The 18,968-nt window shown below is 41.9% G+C and overlaps 1 protein-coding gene across 2 annotated transcripts in view; it reads left to right on the forward strand.

Moving 5' to 3' along the window:
- The first annotated feature begins 524 nt into the window (after positions 1-524).
- Positions 525-18,968, forward strand: part of DOK5 (docking protein 5) — a 117,942-nt gene continuing 99,498 nt past the window's right edge. For both annotated transcript variants that reach the window (XM_075276874.1, XM_075276875.1), the window contains exon 1: positions 525-863. In XM_075276874.1, the coding sequence (XP_075132975.1) occupies positions 798-863 (66 nt within the window). In that variant the 5' untranslated portion in view covers positions 525-797. The remainder of the gene's footprint in view (positions 864-18,968) is intronic.

The raw sequence follows: 18,968 nt of genomic DNA on the forward strand, positions 1-18,968 counted from the left end.
TTTGGCTGCCTCACACAATCCAAAGTCATACTGATAGGGATTTAAGATTGTGAGCCTTATATGGAGCAGAGACTAACAATATTTGTAAAGCACTGCGGAATATATTGTCGCTATACTAGTAAGAGAAATGAATAAATACATGACAATACAGGCTTTTTACATTACTGCTTCTGGAGGAGCATAGAATGCAAACCGCTTGTGAAACATGTACTAGATACACTATTTAGATACTGTAAAATAACAAGCGCGGCTTTATAAGATTAGAGTAAAATGTTAGATCACAGCCACAGCAATAGAACCACTGCAACCCCAGAGCTCAGATATCAGGAATTTTACATTGACCTTTGTGGAAGATACATTGAATGCTACTGTTTGCTTTGCGTCTATGTTAATCAGAGAGAAGGAGAGAGGGAGAGAGTGTTTGCTTTCCCTCAGTGCTTCCCACAATGAGGAGCAGAGGGAGGATGCTGCCATGACTGATGCAGGTTACCACAATGCACAACGACTTCCCCCCTACACAGCAGCGACTTGCAGCAGAATGGTACAGGCCAGAATAGAAACCAGGCAGATCTCTCCACTGTCGACACTGCTGCCTGCTCCAGTCTCATTAGTTTTTGCAGCTTCTTTTACATCTCAGTTTTTTTCCTTCTCCCAAAAGTGGATTTAAAAAAGCGAAAGAGCAAGTCGTGAGAGGACGAAGAATCCAATGTGCCTTCCCCTACTCTCCACACACCGTTCAGGCTGAGTTCCATCTCCCCAACTTTCCTGCTCCTGACTTCCACTGACATCTGTCTGGGATGGGTTCAAATTTTAATGACATTGTCAAACAGGGATATGTCAGGATAAGAAGCCGGAGACTTGGGGTAAGTAGCCTGCTCCAAATGAACTGTCTTAATTCTATAGTGCCAACATATTCCACAGTGCTGTACAAGGGTTTTGTAAAGTAATATTGCACTTTCTCCCGTAGGATCTCTATATTTAGAATGTTTAACCCAAGTTTGGTGTCAGGGAGAAGGGAGAATGGGTAGGATATCCAAACTCTATGCTGAGGATGCCCTGGGCACACAACTAGCCCCCAGCAGAGATCAGCACTGCTTCATTGACTCACTGTAAATGTGTTTCCTTTGGATCCACACAATGGTTGTGAACAGGTTACTGCTGCTTGATAGCAACTATGTTGCCCTAGACAGGAGGACTGTTGCACATGTAGGCAGGGTCTACAGAATTGTCTCATTCACAGTCAATAATCCAACTTAAAGGGAACAATAATTCTGTCCAAGCTACTCCTGACATTACCTAATAGGGTGACTGATAGCTGGTGCCTCGATGTTAGAGCTGTACCGAGTGGGTATATGTCTGAATTTGCTGCCTTTTGCCATATTGTTGCTGAGGAAGGAGGGGCACATATCTCAGTCATCGGGGAAGAATAGAGATTTATGAATGAAGGGAAGCTGACAGGACTGTGATGCTCCTGGTCTATTGATATAAGCAGGGAATGCTGGGAGTTGTAGTTTCACAAGAGCTTTAGAGCCACAGGTTGCTTTCCATTACTCTAGGGGTTGATCTGGATATTTAGTCTGTTGATATCTGATCTAGGTGGAAACTGCAGAAATTGCAGAGTAAATAATATTACCAATAGTCATCGGAATAACACAATGCTTGGATCCAATGCAGTATAGAAGGTTGCAATTATTTGGAATGTTGTGTGATAATATATTCTATATTTTATATGAAATCACAACCTTGAAAGGTTTGCCTGACTTATTATAGTTTATGATGTAATTGCAATGTTGTATTCCATTAACTATGCTGATAAAATGAATATGTGACAATACTGAAAATGGTATAGAATGAGCACACATTACACTGCTCACAAAGGGCAAACTGTGATATAGTGGCCATATGAGCTTTTATGTTAAGGCCAAAAGTAGCAGAACAGCCAAAAACATGCAGAAGAAAATGCAGCAACAAAAAACCACAATCCCAAAAATACTTGCATTTTTCACTGCATTTCTACTCTGTTTTTCATCTTTGCCTCCCACGGGTAATTCTATAGGATTCTGCATATTCCACAGCGGTTTTTCTCTTTTTTACAATGTGACCTGAGGGACACCTGTTTTCATGGATACCCCATATATTTAAGTGCATGGTGGAATCTGTGAAAATGGACAAAAATTGGACATGCCCTCTATTTTAACAGTCTGTTACAATGCACCTTCCAAATAACAGTCATGTGAATAATCCCATTCACTTGAATTAAATGTATTGCTGTCGTGTTACGTCCAATAAAAATACAGATGTTATACGGCAATTATTCCTTGTCGTGTGAATATAGCTTTAGGCTGGATCCACAAATTAATCCATGATTAATTTCCCATTGTGGGAAATACTCAGCAGATTTTCCAGAAATGTACTGCAGCATAAAAAAAGAACAACAGGCTGTTTTTTATGGCATAATTAATATAGTAATCGCCATAGTTTAGCCACAACTGTCACCCTTTGCTTTGCAAAGGATGGAAACTGTTGTGAAAACCCACATGATAAATTGGCATATGGAAGGAAGTCTGTGGCAGCTATGTCACAGCCAGTGAATCCCAGCATGTCAATTATACCTACCGAAACAATGGAGGTTTCCCTATAACTGAAGCAGAAAGTTCACAGAGGAACCCTCTGTAGACTTTCTGTGGAAAGCACTTTGGTAAAGATTGCGATGTGTTGAAGCTGCAGGAAAACCTTTTTGCTGCGGTCCGCTATGTGGGGCTTTCACCTAAGGGTACATTCAGGCTGAGGGCCCCACGGGATGGAAAAATTGTGGCGTTTTACAGTAAGGGCCAAGTGAATGCGATTCTAGAAAATCCCATGCCCGCTTTGCGGAAAAAACCACGATACGGACACGCCGCGATTTCCAAAACAGGTGCAGTTTTCGAATTCGCAGCATGTCAATTATACCTATGGAAATGCCAGCAGTTGCCCCCAAGGTATAATTGTAACACAAAGTCCGCAGAGGAAAACTCCACGAACTTTCTTTCTAAAGCGTTACCGCCACAGGTTTTCCCGCAGCGCTTTTTTGCTGCAGGACGTCCCATGGGGCTTTAGCCTCACATAGGAATCTGACACAGATTTAGGGGCGAATTCCATCCCGAATCTGTCTCGCATTGTTTTCATTGAAACATTGTCCTGTTCGATCTTGCCTAATACTCCCTGTTTAGGCCCATTCATCCAGGCCTAATCAACTGAGGAAAGCTGTTGCAACAATCCCACGAATGAATACGGCGGCGGAAAAGAGCAGCTTTCCACAACATGGGGCCTAATCCTTAGGCCCTATTCACGTCTGCATTCAGATTTCCAGGAGTCCGCTTGGGGACCCCCTGAACGGAAACCTATATGCATTAAAAAGTGATTACCTGGGAAACCCACAGACCCTATTGACTATAATGAGGTCCATGTGGTTTCCGCTCGAAACATGCGAAGAGAAAAGTCCTGCAACAGCACTTTTTTTCTCTGCATGATTCATGTGGAAACTGAGTGGAAGCCACACGGACCCCATTATAGTCTATGGGGTCCATGTGGTTTCCTTAGGTAACTGCTCTTTAATGTGTATAGGTTTCCGTTCGGTGGTCCATCCCGAACAGACACTTGAACACAGATGTGAAGCGGGTTTTAGTCTGTCATGTTCTGTTTTTCACAGAGCCCTCAATACACTCAAATATATGAGGGAATCTGTGAAAATTGGGCCCCCGGGGGCAGAAAGGACATGAAGAATGACATTTTTTGTGTCCGTTTTAGACCATGTTCAAGTAAATGTAAGCTAAAGTTGTTTTCCTCTGGTGAAATGAACTTAAAAAAACACTTACAAAGGCAGATATGTGTCATAGTACATGAGGTGTGTATTTTTATACAGCTGATTAAAAAGAAGTGACTTCTTGAAGCTGATCTGCAGAAAATACACTCCAAAATACACTTTTTTCTATTTTGTGTATTTTGCAGCCGTTCATGCAGCTGCAAATAATGCTGAAAGAAGGAATACACCAAAATAGTGCCGGAATTTCACAAGCTGATTTCTTTTGGAATCAGCTCTGTACTTTTTAGCCAGTTATATATACTGTGTGAACATAGTCTGATTTTGCACCTGCATTGGATATATTAAATTTAACTCTGCTCGATCTAAATATGAACTAGCTGACTTCTCTCATTAATCCTGCATTCACACAACACTGAATATCGGCCATGACATGGATGTTTTTCTTACTTTTTACAGCTAATACATGGCCGCATTACATTCAATACACAATTTCCACAGACCATCGTAAAATGGAAGATTTTTTATTCCTGTCCATTTTCGCAGATAACAATACACTTATTGGGGGTTATTTATCATCTGCTCCTTTTTTGGCCATATTTTTTGCAGATGCGCCTTTAATTAGATTAGATTTACTGTGCCCCAATCTATGAGGGATCCATGCAAAACAGCCACTTCGACCATCAGTCGTATGAATGTAGCCTACACATCAAGTCACTGAAGATGAGTAGTGTGGACAGATTACTTCTCTCCACAAGTTCAGGACACTCCTCGCTGGAAATACTCTGTTCTACTGGAAGGACTTTGTTCCTCCTATTATACAACATATTGTTACCACAGTGCACACATCTCGGAGGAAACCCACGCAAACACGGGGAGAACATACAAACTCCTTGCAGATGTTGTTCCGGGCAGGATTCGAATCCAGGACTCTGGTGCGGCAATGCTAACCACTGAGCCACCGTGTTGTCCTGTCCCAAAGTCAAGTTTAACGGTGTCCTTAGCTCTCTATACAATCATTTACCCTGTCAGTATTACCTTCGTGGATGAAGGCAGACATACTGTAATGCTGTTTCTACATTGCACTTGCTGCTTCAAGGAAAAGATTAGAGTGATTGCAGGGGAACTCGGCAACAAGAGTAATACATTTTTTCGCATTTTACTGTGTAAGGGCACTGAGGGAACATTATACTGTATAGGGGCACTAAAGGGGCATTATATTGCATGGGGGCACTTAGGAGACTTTATACTGTTCAGGGTCATGGGGCATTATACCATGGTGTGGGGGCACTAAGAGAGTATTATATATGGGGAAATTAGGAGACTTCATCACTGTGAGTTGAAGGACTGGTCTGGGCCAAAGCGGTTATCAATGTAATGTAAAACATGCCAATACTATTTAAGGGAAAGACACACACATAAATATGTGATCATTATTTTTAGAGGACTGTCCTCCTCTCCTGACAAAACAATTAGTAATATTAGATCATTTTCTATTACAACACATGGACTTTCCTCGTTTTATCTGGGCTAGGGGCCAAATGCTGCATTGAGAAGACATTCCTTACCCTGACTCTGAGGGTTCCCACATGGACACAGATGAAAGGGAACACCGAATTTTGAGTCTATAAAGAGATCTATTAAATCCCCCGTCTGCTGGTTGCCCCTCCCCACCCGTGACATGGTTATTTCTAGGACACATCAGATTTATATAAAGTGCATTGATTAAAATAATCCCATCTGCCACATCTCTGCTGAATATGATCAGGGTCTGAGAATTTACCATCACACAGGGATAACCCCAACATAAAACACCAAGGATCCAACAGAATCTGCATGAATTTCAATGCTGGACTATGAGGTTGTCTGTAATGTGTAATGCAGAAAATAACAGTTTAGTACAAATAAAATTTTGTCATAGAATTTAAAGTTTAACACCTTTTTAATATATACTATGCTTCGGTTCCTCCAAATTTTCTGCTTTTTCTCTTTATTCTTAGGGGCTGAAAACACAACCTCATCTAAACCTATATTTACACGACAGTGAAAATTGGCCATTTGATGTCCGTTAATGGCTGAGTAAATATCACTGTATGTGAATGGGACCATTAACATGACTGATATTTTGACAGTCCATTGTAACAGACCATCGAAATATAGGTCATGTCCTCTTTATTATCATTATTATTATTATTGTTTATTTATATAGCGCCATTAATTCCATGGTGCTTTACATTTGGGGTTACATACAATACACAAAATATACAGGTACATATCATACTAACAGTGATCGGCTGGCACAGTGGGGTAGAGGGCCCTGCCCGCGAGGGCTTACAATCTGTGAGGGAAGGGGGGTAGAGACAGAAGGAGAGGGGGAGACTGTACAGATGGCAGTGCGGTGATAGTGTTTATTGGAGGTTGTAGGCCTTCCTGAATAGGTGAGTCTTCAGGGCCTTCTTGAATCCTGTGATTGTGGGGGTCAGTCTTATGTGTCGTGGTAAGGAGTTCCAGAGTATGGGGGATGCACGGGAGAAGTCTTGGAGACGGTTGTGTGAGGAGCGGATGAGAGCAGAGCGGAGTAGGAGGTCGTTGGAGGATCTGAGGTTACGTGTGGGCAGGTAGCGGGAGATGAGGTCAGAGATATATGGAGGGGACAGGTTGTGGATGGCTTTGTATGTTAGCGTTAGTAGCTTGAACTCAATTCGCTGGGCTATGGGTAACCAGTGGAGGGACTGGCAGAGGGGAGCAGCCGATGAAGATCGGGGGGTGAGGTGGATTAAGCGAGCAGCACAGTTTAAGGTGGACTGGAGGGGGGCGAGGGTGTTTGCCGGGAGTCCATGCAGAAGGGTGTTGCAGTAGTCTAAGCGGGAGATTATGAGGGCCTGGACGAGCATCTTGGTAGTTTCTGGGGTGAGGAAGGAGCAGATTCGGTGGATGTTCTTGAGCTGGAGGCGACAAGAGGTGTTGAGGGTTTGAATATGTGGTTTGAAGGATAAGTCGGAATCCAGGGTTACCCCAAGGCATCGGGCCTGTGGGACAGGGGTAATTGGGGTTCCATTAACTTTGATAGATGGGTCAGGTGGAGGGGCCATACAGGATGGGCTGAAGATGATAAACTCTGTTTTCTCCATGTTGAGTTTGAGAAAGTTTTCACAGATTCCTTCATACAATGTACCCTGCAATGTATGAGGGATCTGTGGACATTTTCCACAACTGTTTTGCACCTCCGTAGTGTGAATTTAGGCTAACACATCCAACAGCTACACTATGTAATACGTCCTTTGTTCTGGTGGGTTGTGGAGGGAATAGAAGTGGAGTGCCCCTTCTCCTAAGGCAGCATTGCTCTCCTGATGATGGTCATTATTATTATTCAGGACAACAGTGGACAGCCAGATTTAGCAAGGAGAAGCCACCCCTTGTGCATGCTCCTGTGGATGTCACTTCTAATGGGACACTGTAATAGGAGTACTGTGGTCGCTACAGTTATGTGGCACTGTTTACTCTGTTATGAGGTAATGTAGCTTATAATATTATGGGGCAAAGTGGCTGTTATAGGAATCCCCACCTGTTGCTATTATGGGGGTATTGAGGCCAACATTGTAAAGAAGACACCGTTGATATCATTGTTATGGGGCATTGTTGTGGCTATCTCTAATATTGAACATTGGGTATAACAGTTATGTTAGCATTGTGGATGTCACTATTGTGAAACACTGGTGGCTTATCTTATTGTGGGACACTGGCTTTCAAGTTTGTATATATATGTCTATATTACTGACCCACTTCCACTCATGAAAAAGTCCTATATACACCCCCTGACAATGTATATATCTTGTGGATATCTTTGTGAGTGGTTATCTAAAAAAACTGTAATTTTCTAAATGTAACATTTTCCCCAAATTTTGACAACATTGTATTTGGCACTTCATGAACTGCCAGTTACTATGACAAATATATTCCATATGCAAGTACCCTGGTGGTATCTGCTCCCTTATATTTTGCACCCTAGCTTTACCTAATTAGACACCACTTATATAATACACATACGGTCAGTGACTACAGTTTAGCTGCATTGCCCTTTGGAGTTTTATGATAGCTGAAACCAGCATAAGGCAACCACATCTTTAGCCCAGCAGTGGCCCCCTTTACATGACAATTTGTTGACCAATCTGTAATGACTGTCAGGTTTAATGTAGCTAACAGTTACTTATGTAAGAAATGTGGATGCAGAAAGGAATGGTCTCGAGGATGGCTCCTTCTTATGACTGCTACCGATAGGGCAACATGCTCATTTCCCCCCAAAATGATCAGTTTAGATTTTCTTCTCAGAAATGAAAAAATCTTGAGCTCTGATCTTTAGTGTTTGTTGTTGTTGCCGTATTGATAATAGTGAGGGCTCCTTGGCAGAACCTCTAAGAGGTTCCATTAGTCCTCGGCATCTTTGATTACTTTCCCAGTTCCTTTCTCCTGTGAGTCCCATATATCATGAGGATGTCACACTATCATGATATACAGATCCCTATGACAACCCTTCAAGTGACTTCACCCCGCAGCTCTACTGCAAAATGTATATTTTAGTAAGATCTGACCAGTCGACAATTTATACCAACTCAGACTTGGCATCGGATTCAACCAAAGATTAAAAAAGAGGAAAAGAATTATAGCCAATATTTGGGTCCTGTTATCAGTACACATCATCTGCTTAACTCTTCCCTGCCCAAATTATGTTTAGTCGGTGCAGGAATTAGCTATGCAATATTTTGCCTTACTTATCTTGTACTGATTTTGGATAAGATGACACTTTATTTTTTAGTCACATCCAAGTGATAGACAGAATCCTGACTATAAGAATTTTTAGATTTGTTTGGCTGGTACCAAAGTAAAATACATGAGATAGATCAAGAATTGCTTAACTTTAATTTGACTGTACATTGAACTGATTTATCTCCTTGAAGTATAAAAATGAAGCAGCTTTACAATTAGTACATCTCCTATGCAGAGCTTTCCATGGTTACAGACTACGTTAATGTAGAGTAGTCTGTAACCACAGAGATGCATACAGCATGGAAACTGTGTGCTCTCAAAATGGTTGTTTTTTGTTAAGACTATTTGAAAAATTGCTGGAGTGTTTATTTCAGATATACAGGAATGGTTGCAAAAGTCTTCTTAGCATTTAATACAATATATATTTCATGGTGAATTCAAATGGCATTACATCATCTGAATAAGCCCTAAACTGGTATCTGTGTTATCGGTGTTAATAAGGAAAGAGCTAAAAACATCTCCCGCAGCATCATTTTGCTTTCCTGCTGCCCTGTATTAGTTAATCACTGCATTAAATATCCCTCAAAACGTTCTATCCCTGCCAGGACCCACAGGAAGAACTATTAATTATCAATGGTAGTGCTCTGAATTATTAATAGATCCCCGTCTCGCCAATGATTTATGATATGTAAAAAACATAGTACTATTGAAGAACTGATCCTTGTACATCCCGTGTACTCACTGATCCCATGCACGCAGAATACAGGGGTCCTCATGTTGTGTAAGTTTGCTACGCGTCACTTGTACTGATTGTCTTCAGTCTTCCACTTCAAACACATTAGGGGGCGTTCACACTACCGTCGGTGTCCGACATGTAGTGTCCGCTCCTAGTGTCCGCTCAAAATCTGTCACGGACACTAGGAGCGGACACTAGCTGTGTCCGTGACACCTGTCATTCATCTCAATGGGCATCGGGTGCGTTCTTTTGCACTCCGTGCCCGTCCTTCCCTGTCCGCAAGTGAAGATGTCCGACTTCTCATGCGGACAGAAAAACCCTGCATGCAGGGTTCTTTTGTCCGCTTGAGAAGTCAAGAGACAATTTACAAACCCATTCAAAAGAATGAGCTTGAAAAGTGACTTCCGGTTTCCGTCTCCTGTCCAGTTACTCGGGCAGAAGATGGAAACCTGAAACCGGAGATCAGGGCGCAGATTTGAACCCACCCTAAATAGTATAATTCTGTTAAGTCTCCGTGGCTCCATGACAACAATAACAAGTGTGTGTGTGAGGGTCATGCCCGGATTCTGCCAGGGGAAAATCACTATTCCACAGCTCCACAGTTAATGTGAATGCTGCAAATAGTGTTCAACGATGTCAACTATGTAGAAAAGACTCGGGCTATACTCTTTTTATGAGATAATAGACCCTTAAATATGACCAGCTAGAGGTAAAAGACTGTCAGCCTATAAGATTCTATAGGTAGTGTACTACAGCCAAATATTTTATAAGGATGTCAGCTGTTTACGCTCCGTGTATTCTGTCCAGTTTACACGTGTAAAAATACACGTGTAAAATGTAGTTAGCCATTGAGTTCAATGGCTTGTTCGTATAACTGAGCCACCGTGTGGCCCAAAATAGTTTTTTTTGCTTTTAACACAAACTTTACCGCTCCTTTACGCTTAACTCGCATTTTCGCGTGTAACGCCATCTAGGGGACTAGACAGTAACTATTTCCTGTCCAAAAGTTGTCAAACTGTACCATAGATGGCGGTAAGCTACAATGCGAAGCGAGAAGTTTCTAGTGACTTATTTTCACATGACACACATAATTTAATTATTAACATAATGACTGCGATTGTGATTCTTAAGATGTAGTAAAGTAAAAAAAATTGGGGGGGGGGCGCTAGAAAATAATTAATTCTCGAAGTGGGCGGTAGACAAAATAAGTTTGAGAACCTCTGATTTAGAGAGGCTTGTCGATTAGTCCTTATTTTCTACACAAGATTAGATAGTGCTCTATAGTGAGATATTCCCTGATATAGTGAGATATTCCCAGCAGAATATAATATAATATAATTCAGACTTTACACAGTGCCTCTGCCTCAGAGTGGTGAGCGGCTTTGGCATATAACGCAGGCTGTTACTCAGGATCAGTGTAGGACAAATAATGTGATACATAAATTGAATGACTCGCTTTAAGTCATTTTATAGATGGTTTCATTTAATGGTGTCTTCCCTGATGACACTTTACCTTTAATACACAAAATGAGACAGAGTGTACACAGAATAATCCTCTTCCTTCTCCGTCTGCACAGACAAATCAGCAATTAACAAACAAATGTCACCGTAAATGTTGGCCTTGTAGTTCTTCTGCAGACAGAACCGAGAATACTGCAACGCTGCAAAGCAAAACAAATGGTGCAAGGTAACAAAGGCATCAGCAATTTACTCACGCTGTCAAAGTGGGCAAAACTTCTCAAGTATTCAGGAAGTCAAAGCTGTATATGTTTCTGAATTCATTACAAAGTGCAAACTCAGGACAAAAGTCACCTTCTGATCTGTCAATGATGATGATATAATAAAGACACAGACCAGATAAACTTACATTCTATTGGTAGTGATGGCAAGCCGAGTCGTCATGAACTGGATTTGACTCGAATATTACAAATAACCAAAAAACATACAATACCAGATAGGACAACCAATCTAACTCACCCTGCTACCCACTGGTGAACCTAGACTCTCTGCTGCCTGAGGCGGACCATCAAAAGACTGAATACCGGGGCGGGGATCATCTTTTGATCGTCCGCCTCTGGCAGCGGGGAGTGGGAGGCATAGTGGTAACTGCAGTGGTAACATTACAGTGAATATAATGCAGTAATATTTTGTGCAGTAATACTCACAGGAGACGTCTTCCCACATTTCTCATCTCTTCCCTTTGGACCACCATGAAAACTTCTTCCAGCTGTGAATTGACTCTGTAAAGTTTGCAACACAGACATCTTTGACTCCTCACTTGTTCATGCACCCAACCCTTATATATATATATATATATATATATATATATATATATATATATATATATATACAGGGTGGCCATAATATAACCTCAGGTGTTTGGAGTCATGTGTAGGCTGGCCCAATGGACGGAATTGCCTGAAAATGTGTATGTGTGCTAATCAAGGCATGGGGAAACGGACGGCATGAAAAAAAAAACAAAACCCTAAAAATCATCACCAAGTGCTTCCTCATGACAATAACACCCGCATGACATTTGCATTAATGTTTCTGGCCAGAGTGGAAGTGGATACCAATTGGCCATGGAATATCCTGTGGAGCGACGAAGCGCATTTTTACCTGAATGGAATGGTCAACACACACAGAACTGTCGCATATGGGCCACCGAAAACCCGCGTACGCTCGAGGGGGTTCTGCTGCATTCGCCCTAGGTGACCGTTTGGTGTGGGTTCACCTCATCGTTCATGATTGGACCGTTCTTTTTCGAAGACTTGGGCCCAACTGGGGTTGCCACCTGTTCCATCACAGCAGCGAGGTACCGGACAATGCTGAAAACAGTGGTCGTTCCCCAACTCCAACAGCGGCAGTGTCTGCAGATGATCACCTTTATGCAGGGTGGAGCCCCTCCTCACATTGCAAATCCTGAATCTCTTCAGACCCCTGAGTATAATAATCAGAGACCCAGGGAAGGTGAGGGAACATAATAAACAGTTTTACTCACCTCTCCGGGATCCAATGTTAATCCTAGCAGGCTTCAGGCCTGTATGGTAATGGTCCAGACATCACGTATTCTGGGACATTACCATACAGGCCCGAAGCCTATGCTAGCAGCATCCTATCAGGCTTTGGGCCTGTCATATATGAGACATTACCATACAGGCTTGAAGCCTGTACTAGGCTATACATACCATAAAAGCTGAGGGGCAACATGGTGGCTCAGTGGTTAGCATTGTAGCCTTGCAGTGCTGGAATCCTGGGTTCGAATCTTGCCAGGAACAACATCTGCAAGGAGTTTGTATGTTTTCCCTGTGTTTGCGTGGATTTCCTCCCATTGTACAAAGACATACTGATAGGAAAAAAAAAGTAGCACAGGCTTCGGGCCTGTATGGTACTGCTAGCTCAGGCTTCTGGCCTGTATGGTAATGTCTAAGACCACGTGACGCCTGGTACATTACCATACAGGCCTGAAGCCTTCTAGGATTAACATCGGATCCAGGTGAGGTGCGGCCCTGGTTCCACCCAGCTAGAAGGAATGGTTCCAGAGGCCCAGATCTTCAGAGGCTTTTATCACCTTCACTTTCAAGAGCCTAGAGATCTTTGTAAATATGTACGTGTTTTGGTGCAAAAAGGGCCTCAGTGCCCCTCCGCAAAACATAAACAACAGGAGAAGAATTAACTGGGAGGGGGAGTTACAGTTATCACAACATTTATGGTTACATAGACACAGTCAGGAGAACCTTGGTTGAGTCACTTCCCAAAAGTGATTGCACAGCCCTGTCTGCCAGTAACATTCTAGGGGCAAGGCCCAGAGTAAATAGTTTTTTAGCTAAACCAAATAAAGGACGATTTGTCTCAGACTACCTAAAATAGTTACCGACACATTTATTGCACACTAAAAATACAGAAGAGACATGTGCATTGTGAGCCATGTGATTTTCTGTTGACAGCCTCTCAGCCATTAGTCAGAGGTAGCTGGATACCTTACAGTGCTGATGTCATATACAGTATATAATGTTGTGTGGGCTGGAAAACGGCATATCTCTGATGGTGGAAGTAGAAGATGGATGTGCTATTGCAGCACTAAATGCTGCAAAACTTGCAATATAGCCATGAGTTGGAGAATTTGAACACAGTTTAGTCAGATTTACTCAGTTACAGGCAGATTAGTAATAGAAATTATAGATGCAAGTGAGGAAGAATATCAAAGGACAATTCATAGTTACATAGTAGATGAGCTTGGATAAAGACATTAGTCCATCAAGTCTAACCTATAATCCTACAATCCCCACAGTGTTGATCCAGGGGAAGGCAAAAAACCCCATGAGGCTCATGCCAATTGCCCAATTTCAGGGGAAAAAAATTCCTTCCCGACTCCAAATCTGGCAGTCAGTATAAAAACCCTGGATCGTGTCCTTAAAATCTAGAGTCCATAAACTGTTATATTTTTCTCTTCAAGAAAGGCATCCAGGCCCACTTTGAACTTGTTCAGTGAATCCGCCATCACCACTTCCTGGGGCAGAGAGTTCCAGAGCCTCGCTGTTCTTACTGTGAAGAATCCCCTTCTATGTTTCTGGTGAAACCTTCTCTCTTCCAGACGTAGAGGATGTCCTCTTGTCACTGTCACTGGCCTAGGAGTAAAAATATCCTTAGAAAGTTCTTTGTATTGTCCCTTCATGTATTTGTACATTGTTATTAGATCTCCCCGTAGACGTCTTTTCTCTAAACTGAATAACCCCAAGTTTGTTAATCTATCGTTGTACTCCAGTCCACCCATTCCCCTAATCATTTTGGTTGCCCGTCTTTGCAGTTTTTCAAGTTCACTTATGTCTTTCTTTTATATCGGGGCCCAAAATTGTGCACAATATTCTAACTGTGGCCGTACCAGTGATTTGTATAGAGGCATAACTATGTCCTTGTCATGACAATCTAGACCTCTTTTGATGCATCCCATAATTTTATTTGCCTTGGCAGCAGCTATCTGGCACTGGTCACTAAAGGTAAGCTTGCTGTCCACCAAAATCCCTAAGTCTTTTTCATTGGCAGTCTTACCCAGTAATTTACTATTTAGTACATAGTCATACATTTTATTACCTCGCCCAAAGTGCATTACTTTACATTTGTCAACATTAAACTTCATTTGCCAAGTCTCCGCCCATGCTTCCAGTTTCCCCCTTTCATTGATAATAATCTTATTTTGTCTGTTTTGCGATAGAGCAGTTTGATCTGTACTCTGTTCTCCTAATTCCATCCAGGAGACTAGATTTGCATATTTTTTACCCATAATCCCTAGCGGAGCAGGAATGACTTGTTATAATAAAGAGTCCCACCAATAATAATTTCTTTTGCGTGAGTACTTTAATATTTGAAGATTTGAACAAGGTTTGGTGAAAACGATATATAAACGTTTTCGGCCAGGATGGCCTTCTTCAGACTCTACAAATGAACAAAGTGCAGAACAAAGCAAAAAGTGAGTATTCCACCAAAACATCTCGTTTTCAAGTATACAAAGAGATAATTTGACCATAACCAACTGTACAAGATATACATAATGTACAAAATATATACAATCATCACTTGAGCGTTCATATCACGAAAAACCCGAAGAACAAGGCGATATACCAGGAGATTTCCCAGAAAACATAGATAACATAGAATCAAGATCGCTGTTATACAAACATAGTCGAGGTCCTTGGTCATGCGTAAGGAAAGAGTGAGCCTTAGAGTGAGACGAGAAGTAAGTGACCCTTTCTTGAGCAAACTGAGATGATCCCTCGAATGCCATAATATCCCTGTGATAAGCAGATAGTGATAGTTACTAGATATAGAGTAATTGTAAAACATACCGTTTCAGGTATAATGAAAAGAGTAGAAAATTAGGGAATGCCCAAATGAGAGGGATGAGCCTGTTGAAAGAGATGTGACATGTTACACGGGATATGTGTTATGGAGAGTTAGTCCAGAGCGCTAGATCTATGTAAAGATGTATAATGAATCCGATGCTCACCCTTGAAACTGCACCTCTCGGGAGGAAACCAGGTAGTAGAATTAGATAGGAGCAGGGACAATGGCCCTAGTGTCAGAGTAGACAGTTACTACAGTAGTACATAGTCAGTGTGGGCAACCATAATATGTAGTGACAGTATAGTGTAAAGTTCCAGCTTACCCTAGTCAGAACTTAAGCAGTGTATTACACAAGGTAGCTGTATAGTTGCGGATGCAGGGTCAGCTGGAATGAGAAACATAGTCTGTGTGTGGGCTAAAGCAGGCTTAGTAGATATATACATATAGGTTTGTATCCACAGCTAATGTGGGCAAGGTGTTTTACCTGCAAAATGACGCTTTATGACATCAGGAGGAGTTAGCATTGGTGGTGCAGTGTCTCCTAAGAGATGTAAACAAATAGTCGTTGGTCTGATCAATGCCTTACTGATAGGTAGTGGTGAGATGCCCCTAACTCCCCTTTACCTCATATCAGCGTTGTCCAGTATGTCCTCTGTCATTGGTGGCGTGGTAGATACTGCGGGCGGTCAGCGCTTTATCGTGGCCGCTCCGTCTCGCTCCCATAGACTCTACATGGGACGCGGGCGATGACGCACGGCGCGCATGCGCCGTGATGACTGGGCGGGCCGGCTCAGCGCACGATAAAGCGCTGACCGCCCGCAGTATCTACCACGCCACCAGTGACAGAGGACATACTGGACAACGCTGATATGAGGTAAAGGGGAGTTAGGGGCATCTCACCACTACCTATCAGTAAGGCATTGATCAGACCAACGACTATTTGTTTACATCTCATAGGAGACACTGCACCACCAATGCTAACTCCTCCTGATGTCATAAAGCGTCATCTTGCAGGTAAAACACCTTGCCCACATTAGCTGTGGATACAAACCTATATGTATATATCTACTAAGCCTGCTTTAGCCCACACACAGACTATGTTTCTCATTCCAGCTGACCCTGCATCCGCAACTATACAGCTACCTTGTGTAATACACTGCTTAAGTTCTGACTAGGGTAAGCTGGAACTTTACACTATACTGTCACTACATATTATGGTTGCCCACACTGACTATGTACTACTGTAGTAACTGTCTACTCTGACACTAGGGCCATTGTCCCTGCTCCTATCTAATTCTACTACCTGGTTTCCTCCCGAGAGGTGCAGTTTCAAGGCTGAGCATCGGATTCATTATACATCTTTACATAGATCTAGCGCTCTGGACTAACTCTCCATAACACATATCCCGTGTAACATGTCACATCTCTTTCAACAGGCTCATCCCTCTCATTTGGGCATTCCCTAATTTTCTACTCTTTTCATTATACCTGAAACGGTATGTTTTACAATTACTCTATATCTAGTAACTATCACTATCTGCTTATCACAGGGATATTATGGCATTCGAGGGATCATCTCAGTTTGCTCAAGAAAGGGTCACTTACTTCTCGTCTCACTCTAAGGCTCACTCTTTCCTTACGCATGACCAAGGACCTCGACTATGTTTGTATAACAGCGATCTTGATTCTATGTTATCTATGTTTTCTGGGAAATCTCCTGGTATATCGCCTTGTTCTTCGGGTTTTTCGTGATATGAACGCTCAAGTGATGATTGTATATATTTTGTACATTATGTATATCTTGTACAGTTGGTTATGGTCAAATTATCTCTTTGTATACTTGAAAACGAGATGTTTTGGTGGAATACTCACTTTTTGCTTTGTTCTGCACTCTGTTCATTTGTAGAGTCTGAAGAAGGCCATCCTGGCCGAAAACGTTTATATATCGTTTTCACCAAACCTTGTTCAAATCTTCAAATATTAAAGTACTCACGCAAAAGAAATTATTATTGGTGGGACTCTTTATTATACCACGTACGGATTGGGACCCTTACCCACCATCCATCCAGCAACATCCATTATACCTTTCTATATAGGAATGACTTGTAAGTCTCCGTACTGCCTATGTAGGCGAACACTCTCCCTAATGTGGACGAGTGCCCCCATACCCTGGTCTATAGTCTCTCACCATGCTAAATCAGTATCCCTACACTATGCTGAGGATGGCCCAATAGGCCGAAACAGCGCTGTCCATAGTTGGGAATCTGTTCCTTTTGGGACAGAAATACTGATTTAGCAATTAAATCCACATTATGATTAAAAGACTTTATAACTGAGTCGTTCATGATGTTAAGGATGCTGCCCTCTATAGGGTGGTGTACAGAGTGCACTCTGTTCTCCTAATTCCATCCAGGAGACTAGATTTGCATATTTTTTACCCATAATCCCTAGCGGAGCAGGAATGACTTGTAAGTCTCCGTACTGCCTATGTAGGCGAACACTCTCCCTAATGTGGACGAGTGCCTCCATACAAATTGTTTAACATAGGTTTTACTGACAAAGTCAGTTTTGTGAGTCCATACTGCCACAGCTACCACCACTTCCACCACTCAGCCAGGCATGTCTTCCGGTCTGGCCTTTTACATGCCACTGCCCCACATTATTGGTAAACTTACAAGTCTTCAAGACAGGCTATTTTTTCTATAAAACCATTGCTTTTTGCAATATAACCAATAGACATATATGTTGCTTTCACTTTGCATAACCTCAGCTGTGTTTGCCTTACTTTACTTGTACGACTTGAAATAAATTTTGACCCACCTGAACTCATAATGAAATGAATCTTGAGAGGTTTGCCCATTTCTTTCTATTATGACTATGAATGAATGGGGGAGTACAAGAGGTGAGGGGTCAGTAAGAGCTACAATCATAAGATCTTACGTTCTGTTAGGAATACGGGGATATCCTTTTGTATCTCTTCTTATAGGCACGGTAAGAAGTAAGGGATGAAAGACAATCCTGATCATATGAGTTAAAATGATTAGTTAATATGATAAGTTACTGGGCCAGAAAAGGCTGCAGTTCCATGAAGTGAAAGGAGGTGTGTGGTTCTGTCCTGTAACCCTGAGTCCAGTGAGACAATATTGCTCCTGTTTTGTTCGTGTGGCTGGAATTAAGCCACACGTAGAGTTAGGTTATCTGTTCTGTTTAGTTAGTTGCTCAGACGAGCAGGTTTTTATTTTGTTTTTGCTAAAGTTAAGGCTGTATTTTGTTTTGTTTATTTTGTGCCTGAAGTCAAGGTTTATTTATTTTCCTGTTTTTTTTTTTTTTCTAAATAAACCAGTTTGCTGCATATTTTGTGTCCCTGCCTTGACTATCTTGGTCAGCACCACTGCTTATACTGAGCTAACTTCCCCACAGTAGTAAACTGCACAACCTGCTACTGGCAGATTAAAAACTAAAAAGTGAACACTGGCGAATCCTGGAGACTGTACCAGATGAAGGCCGATTTTCTGTTGGCTTAACACAAGCCATGTTTGTGGCAATATTATGTAATCCTGTGGTGTAATGACCAGCAGTAACTATCTCCTCTGGATACAATTCTCTAATAATTACTGATAACAGAGAACAACAGTGAGTGAGTGTAAACAGGTTAGTGCTGCCCTGTGATAGTGTTTGATAACAGAGAACAATAGTAAATGGGTGCTGCAATCCTCTGATAATACGGTCCGTGAGGCTATTAAAAGGGTTCGGTCCCCTTAAGTCAGACTCATTTCAACATTATTTTAGAATAAATTCAGGGACAGCAAAATATCTACATGATACTTA

This window comes from Leptodactylus fuscus, chromosome 6, assembly GCF_031893055.1.
Source record: "Leptodactylus fuscus isolate aLepFus1 chromosome 6, aLepFus1.hap2, whole genome shotgun sequence".
Taxonomy (NCBI): Eukaryota; Metazoa; Chordata; class Amphibia; order Anura; family Leptodactylidae; genus Leptodactylus; species Leptodactylus fuscus.